This window comes from Oryzias latipes, chromosome 12, assembly GCF_053564925.1.
Source record: "Oryzias latipes strain Hd-rR chromosome 12, Olatipes_Hd-rR_3.1".
Taxonomy (NCBI): domain Eukaryota; kingdom Metazoa; phylum Chordata; class Actinopteri; order Beloniformes; family Adrianichthyidae; genus Oryzias; species Oryzias latipes.
The window spans coordinates 909,721-917,648 of record NC_136248.1 but is presented as its reverse complement, the minus strand read 5'-3'; the positions used below and the strand labels follow the sequence as shown (position 1 = coordinate 917,648).

The following is a 7,928-nucleotide window of genomic DNA, read 5'->3' as shown; positions in this document are numbered from 1 at the left end:
GAAAGGAAGGAAAGGAAAGAAAAGTGCAGATAGGACCTTTCAGTCATATAAACGGCTAAACAGAAATGTTTTAAGTCTAGATTTGAACATGAACACAGAAGACGCCTGTCTTACGACTTCAGGGAGGCTGTTCCAGATTTTAGCTGCAGAATATTGAAACGCTGATTCCCCTTTTTAGTTCTGACTCTGGGAATCAACAGGAGGCCGGCCCCTGAGGTCCTCAGAGTACGAGATGGTTCATATGGCACTAACATGTCAGAGATGTACTTTGGTGCTCGGCCATGGAGAGACTTGTACACAAGCAGAGCTGCTTTGAAGTCTATTCTTTGAGGTACAGGGAGCCAGTGCAAAGACCTGAGCACAGGACTAATGTGATCATACTTCCTGGTTCTGGTCAGGACTCCAGCAGCAGCATTCATACAAACATACAGACACAAGCTGGAGCAGAAGAAACACCAGTGACCCAAAAAGGCTTTCAGTAAATCATTCATTTAAAACAAATGAACAATAAAAGAAACTGTTTGAAACTTATCCTGTCCAACAGCTGAAGGCCTCTTTGTTGGACAGATTTGACTGTTACAGTGGGGGTTCATGGATCCTCAGACAGACAGAGTATATTTATATAAACCCCTTTAGGATTTGAGGCTAAGCTTTATTTATAATATTCATATTTGTATGTATTCCTTGTTGGACTAGACGGAAAAGGAGAGAGAGAGTGGGGTGTTAGAGGGGGGGTAAGGGGTGGGGGGTGGGGGGCTGATAATACAGAGTCATAACATAATATCCTCAGTAAATTGCATGACTTAGTTCACACATCAACCAATAGTCTGCACACAACTGTTTACAGGATGGAAGTCTATTCATACATTCATGATGGAAGATTTATCTCACAGGACTTCTGCACCCAGACAGACACACACTAGATCTGCATTACCAGTATTATTGGAGGGGGTGTAAAAACAACCCCCACGCCCATATTTGTGCTAAAGTCAATCAGCAGTTACTGAGGCTTTCTCCTGCTGCCAGCTTCAGTTGCACATCTTGAAGGCGTTCAGCTGTGATGCCAGAGGTGAGCTGCTGATGCTGCATCCTCCTTCAGAACTAAAGGTTTTCATTCCAAATGACAGCTTTGTTTTGGAACAAACTCCTTATCGCTCATCACTTTACCACATCATCGAATCATTCGGTCCTTGTTACAGGGCCACGCCTCTGGTTTTGTGGTCACCTCCTGTTCTGTCCTTCGTCCTGGGAACAGATGTTCCAGTGTCGACCCTCGTCTTCTTCCGGTCTCTGAATCCAACGCCGCCGCAGCAGATCTCTGACCGACCTCACTCAGGAAGCCTTTTCCTGCAGCCGGTGGGTCTGCTGAGCAGCCCTTAGACTGAACAGCCTCTGCTCTGTCCGTCCTCTCAGGTTTGTGGCTTTGCTCTTCCGTGCACACGTCCATCCATGATGGAATAAAGACGTCGCGTTCTGATGCCGTCACGCTAAACGGTCTCATCAGAATCCAGCCGGGAATACACAGACCTACAACGGTCCTGTACTGCGGTCTGGCTCAGTCAACCGTTTTCCGGGTCGTTGGACCCAATTACCTTCAGGGGTTTCCATGTTTACGTGCTTCCACATGTAAACAAACACGTTAGTTTTCCTTCTGGCTCAATTGTAGAACATGCCACAAACCATGAATCCAGGTAGCTCCTCCCCCTCCTAAACATCCCAAAGGAACAATGACGGCGTTTAAGTCAAAAGCTCAGAGGGTTTAGTGTCTGCGGCTCTCATCGTCACTTCCTCTCTAACCGACTCACACAAGTAAAAACCACTTTCCTGCTTTGCATTCAGACGTTTCCATAAATGTTCACGATTGTGTTGCTTTATTACAAAGAACATTTGAATGAAAACAATCAGTTCAACTGAAAAAGCTACCAGATTCTGGATAAAGGAGCATTTCTGTCCGTTTCATTCCTGATCCCATAAAACCTGAACGTTTGATCATAACTGGCCTCACAGCAGAGTCTCCGGTCAAACTCGGTCCAAGACGTCCAGTGGGGCTAAAAGACTCGGTCGAACTCCGTCTGACTGGTCGTGGCCGGGTTTCGGTTCTGGTTGGGCTGCTGTTGGGGGATGTGCCCCCTCCGTCTGGGCGGGGCCAGGTACTCAAACATGGACGTGTTGTGAGTGGACAGCATGTTCTTGAGGTCTGAGGGCATGGGGTCGGACCAGAAGAAGTCGTGGTTCAGGGCGTCGTCGCTGTCTATGCGCTGAGCCGGGTCCAGAACCAGCAGCTTGTCGATGAGATCCAGGGCGTAGGCGTCCTTCACGTAGGCTTTGAGGCGGTCCTTGACCTTCCTCTTCTGGCCTTTGGGAAGCTCCATTTTCTGGTACAGTTCATACTTTTTGTCCACGCCGGGCCACACCTGGAGAAACAGAAATGATTGACAGCGAGCTGCTGCAACGCAGAGCCCCGCCCCCAAAGACCACTCGCCTCTGCAGTGATGGAGCCACACAGCTGGCTGATCAGGGTGAGCTGGTGCTGCTCCGTGTTGCCTTGCATGATGGGACTTCTGGTCCACATCTCCGCCATGATGCAGCCCGCCCCCCACAGATCGATGGGGGGGCCGTAGTCGCGCTCCCCTGCAGGGAAGGAGAACAGGAACGCGATTGGTTTCCTGTTGAAGCCGTCTGCTTCTCGACTCGTCAGCCTCTAAAGACCCGTTTCCCTGACGACCACGACGTTTTCAGCCATGTAACCTGAAACCCGCGTCGTTTTCCGGAACCGTTTCTGCAGGAGTCGGGGCCGCAAAAAGGGGCCATGCAGCATCTGGGTCGCATAGGAGCCCCAAACCAGAGCTGTGAAAAGTATTTACAGTCCGCATTTTTTAATTTTACAGCTGTGCACATATATTTACATGATCAGTGACAGACACTCCTCATGTCTGGAAGACGACATTTCTATTAGGTCTGGTTCTTCTTGTAACAAGTTCAAATGTAGAAACCGATCTACGTCTGAAGTACTGAAGCAGAAAGTGTCCGTTAAAACCTTTTGGTTCTCTTGTTTCTTCACTCCCAGCTCAGTCAATCCTCCATTCTGGCCCCAAACCCTGAATCCAGTCACGTCACTTTTTAAAAAAAATCATTTCACAAATGAACGACTGGAGTCGCGTCGTCACCACGCATAATATTACTACTAAACACTCTCCATAGTACTGCTTCACAGTGATACAGCACAAGATGGTTACCGGTCCATAAACGCACAGGAAGCTTTAGGCTCCAACATGTGTCACGGATAACCGGATGAATAACCGGACCTCTTGGTGTCGTTGACCCGGATCTGTTTTCTAGACTGCAACGCTGGATTTCTACCAGACATCCTGAAACACTGAGCCGTGTCCAAACACGGCTTTTATTTCTGATCCCCGATCCACACGGATCCCTGCCATGGTCCGGCACACGCGTGTACAGTGGCGTTCAGCGGTACCGCCGTGACCCAGTTTGAAGGCTTGTTGTCCTGGCGCCGTGGCGGGACAAAGACGCTGCTGTCTGTCCCAGTGCGACGGGCTGGTAGCAGCAGGGAAGGTGGTAAAGCCGGACATCGTTGCTCCGTTTTTAAATATTCTTTTGTCGTTTCCCAGATGAACCAGAAGACTTCCTGGATCTGGGTGGTTTTTTACAATGGGAATATCGTGAGTTCAAAGGTCGGTAATGTTTAATAAATAGACCTCGATGAACAAATGCTTGGATGTGATGTGTGTACAAGTACTTAAATATATACTATGAAGGCTTTTTTCTTGTCGTTTGGTCCCATCTTTCTTTTTTTGCTGATCTGCTGCAGATTTACTTTCCAACAACATAAATGTGAAATCACCAAGACAACAGCAGGAATGTTCCGTTTTTGCACAAAGCCCTGAAAGACGACATTCTAATGTTTAAATTCCACGTTTCCAGCGTTCCTCAGCGGTTTGCGGCGTTTACCTAACAGCAGCTCTGGAGGTCTGTACCACAGCGTGACCACGCGGTTGGTGTAGCGGTTCCCCTGGCTGTTCTTAGCCAGGCTAAAGGCCCGGGCCAAGCCAAAGTCTGCCAGCTTGAGGACTCCGTCTCTGGTGATGAGGACGTTGGCGGCCTTCATGTCTCTGTGAAGGATCTGAGAACATGGAGGACATGCCGATCAGGTCTGTTCATCAGGTAGGGTTCATCTAGGCCAGCCTGACTGTAATAATGAAGCTGTTACACTAAAACACGACAAACTACAACAGCTGGGGAGCCGTTCCTGTGTTTACGCTGCTGTGTGTCGTCCCACCAACAACAGGTCGACAAATGTTTCTACTACAAAAGCCAGGAACTCCATAGATGGTGGACTCTGACCTCATCTGTTCATGAAAACCAGCAGCTGATCTGAGACTCAAAGTGGAAAAGCATCAGAGTATCCGTGCCACAGACATGATCTGTTCTTCTATTGACTTTATCCACTAGAATCAGAGAAAAACGTAGAAAAGTATGAAATATTGACAAAAAACAGGCAACAAAAACTCCCATCACCCACAGCGGGAGGCTGAACTTCTGCCACCATTTCAATTGTGATGTCATGTTAAACTGGCCCTGCCACAGACTGGTGACCTGTCCAGGACGCCCCCCGCCTTTGCCCACACGTGGCCGGGATAGGCTCCAGCAGCCCCGGGACCCCGAAAGGGACAAACGGCAGAAGAACAATGACCGACTGAATGTTAAACCATTTTATTTTGCATTCAAAATGTTAAAGTTCTTTGACTTTTCCAGAAGGTCTTTCAAACTTTTCAAGGACCTAGAAATGACATTTTCCAAAACCTTTCCAGGTTCTTCATGACCGTATGAACCCTGACCCACGGCCTTGCAATGCTAGTAATGTGTTGGGTGAAGATTTTTAAATAACCTTTTCAGCCTCAATACTAACAACGTTTTGCTTTAGAACAAACGGAACATTTCAGAGTTACAGTCCAAGTGAAGTTGGAGGCCAAAGTAAGAACCCCACCTTGTTTCTGTGGATGTAGTACAGCCCGTTGAGGAGCATCTGCATGACCTTCTTGATCTCCGCCAGCGTGAACTTCACGTTGGCGTTGCTCAGCAGCCCGGCCAGGTCGTGTTCACAGAAGTCAAAGACCAGGTAGATGCTGCCTTTATATCTGTTGAACTGAGTAGCTGTTGCAGGAACAACAAAGAAACGTCAACCAACACACCTCAGGATTACGGCACACACCATGACCCAAAGTATGAACCCCTACACATCTGAGGTAGTGCAGGGTCAGGGGGAGTTCAGACTGGAAAGGTCCGGTCCAGACCCAGTCCACTAAATTTGGTCCAGATCAAGTCCTGAACTTTGCCTTTGGTCTGTATTCAGGCTGAATTTCAACCCAACTTTTCTGATTCAAACCAAACCAGACAAAACCTCACAGCAGAAGATCTCTTCAGTCATTGGCCAGGAATTGCGAGGGCGGGGCAAAGCAACGAGAGAAAGAAGAATAGAATCATTTTCACTCCTTGTTGGGATAGTTCACTGATTCAAACTTTATATTTCAGTTTTGAACGTCTGTATCAACGTCAGGTTAAACACTTTGGTTGGGTGGAGGCGTACCGATGTAAAGTGTTGCCAAGACAACGACTAAGAAGGAACGCTGAGAAGAGTTTATGACGTACCGATTGTTGGAAAACAGTAAGAAGTGATGTGTGTCACGTTAAAGGTTGCTCTAAAGAGTGAGTTGCTGTGTCCCGGACCGCTCTGTCAGACATTGAAAACATACAAACCTTTGGTTCTGCAGATCTCGATCAGATTGACCACGTTCTCATGTTTGAGCAGCTGCAGGATTTTAATCTCCCTCAGAGCTGTGATTGGAAACTGAAATACAGAACAGAAGCTGCTTCAACAAGTAAACTTCCTGGTACCTTCAGGAAGGATTTATTGTTCTCCAACCATGTTAGAAGACAGACGTTTCTGTTCTCCATCCAGTCAGTCATTTGGTTTAGATACAACTCTTATTTAAATACAATAAACACTGTTTTAGGGACAGACTGCTCTTTATTCACTATCTTTTATCAGTAAACAGAGCTCGTCTGTGAAGTGAAACAAGTAAAAACCAACAACTATGTAACGTCATCCCAACAGGTGTCTCACGTCACTTTTCTTTAGCACACGCTCATCATCATCATCATCTCCTTCCTCACACCAGCCCCTCTCAGATCTCTCACCCCTTCTTTCTCATTTTCCATCAGCACTTTCTTCAGAGCGACCTTCTTCCCCGTCGTTCTGTGTTTGGCTTTGAAAACCTCCCTGTAGAAAACAAACGTTCAGAAAACACAATCACGCTTTCCTAAATGACACGTTTGTCATAAAACACTCTTTACTCTCTTCTTCCGGTTCGGAAGAACACAGAACTACAGCCTACATAATGTTTTTGGACCAAATCTACAAACAATTTCCCACAATCCACCTCGTCACCGGATGCAGAACACCGACGGAAAGCAGCTCTGAATGACAAACATTAGCTAACAGAATGACTGCAGACCCACAGAAGGCTCACCCGAAGGTTCCTTGTCCGATCTTCGCCATCTTTTCGTACTTGGAGAACTCGTCGCAGAAAGGGAATTCCACTCCGTCGTAGTATTTAGACATTATGGCGGCCTCCCGGTCGGGCCTTGAGAGGATAAAACACACCATTTCAGAACTTTTACACCGTGACAAAACATATTTCGAAGCGAAGAGCGCTGGTAAAACACACAAAAATGGGATTGAATTCGCTTGAATGCCTTAGTTCTTACTTTTCAGCCGCACTGGCGTTGCTTGTTTTGTCTCGTTGCATCCTGAAGCTCCGCGTCTTCTTCTGTCACACATGGACGCTGCCGGCGGCTTATGTAGCACTGCTGCCCCCTACAGGGCTGGAAGCGCACTGCTGCCCCCTACAGGGCTGGAAGCGCACTGCTGCCCCCTACAGGGCTGGAAGCGCACTGCTCCTGTTTGTTCTGGGTGGTCAGGAGGGTTCGCACCGGAAACTGTGTCCCTCACTTGTGTAAAAACCAGTGTGTGGGACAAAGGCTTAAAAATGGTGACATACATCCACTGGCTGATAAAGTGGCTTTACATCCTAGTCACCGTTCTCCCTCTCTAAAAGGATAACAGTCAAGATTTTCTCATTTAAAAACACAATATTGGAATAATAAGATTGTTGTTAAATTTTTTGGTGACTTTCCTGGATTTGTAATTGAACCTGTAATTCATTTTTCATTTATAGTGTAATTGAAAGTATTGTTTGTAGAGTTGGACATCTACAGATGAATCACAGTATAATGGTGGTGACTTTAACTTTAAACAAAAATAGAAACCTGAAAACCCTGCATCACACCACAGAAAGCGCTGTTTGAGTTGCTGCATCATAAAATATGGGAAACAAGCTTTTCTCAGTAATACTTGTGTTTACAGTACAGTATTTTTGAAATTCCATGCACATTTGTTAAACATTTCCCAGGCTAAGTCCTTCCTCCACAAGATCAATACTGACACGCAAAGTGATTAAATCTGATTAAATCTCCTTTAAGGTGTTTGTTACTTTTTTAAATCATTTACGACACTCCATTTTTACAGCTTTAAGATAAACACAATTAACAAAACATATTTTGAGTGCACTCAAAACCAAGCATTAACCATTACATTTTACAAACTACTTATCAGACAGAGAAGTACAAAGTTCCCTAGTGTGATTTATTACATAGGTTCACTAAGAGATCCAATAAATTAAGGTTATTTTTCAATGTTTTTATTATCATTGGAAATGTTTTCAACCTCAAAGCTAAATTATTATTTTTTTTTAATTTGTGAAACAAATAATTTTTTGTTTATTAGTTCTTGTATTATTTGTATTATCATCATGACGTACATGAAGCCAACCTCCTATATTTGGGCACAA

The 7,928-nt window shown here is 45.8% G+C and overlaps 1 protein-coding gene across 1 annotated transcript; it reads right to left on the bottom strand.

The window, feature by feature from the left end:
- Nucleotides 1-1,854: 1,854 nt before the first annotated feature.
- On the bottom strand, nt 1,855-7,842 carry cdk9 (cyclin-dependent kinase 9 (CDC2-related kinase)). The gene is made up of 8 exons (XM_004086584.5): nt 6,787-7,842; nt 6,549-6,662; nt 6,217-6,298; nt 5,776-5,866; nt 5,006-5,172; nt 3,970-4,141; nt 2,483-2,631; nt 1,855-2,414 (listed from the first exon to the last, which is right to left on the bottom strand). Exons 1-8 carry the CDS (start codon nt 6,825-6,827, stop codon nt 2,049-2,051), a joined length of 1,182 nt encoding a protein of 393 aa, XP_004086632.1. The 5' UTR covers nt 6,828-7,842; the 3' UTR covers nt 1,855-2,048.
- Between the last annotated feature and the right edge of the window lie 86 nt (nt 7,843-7,928).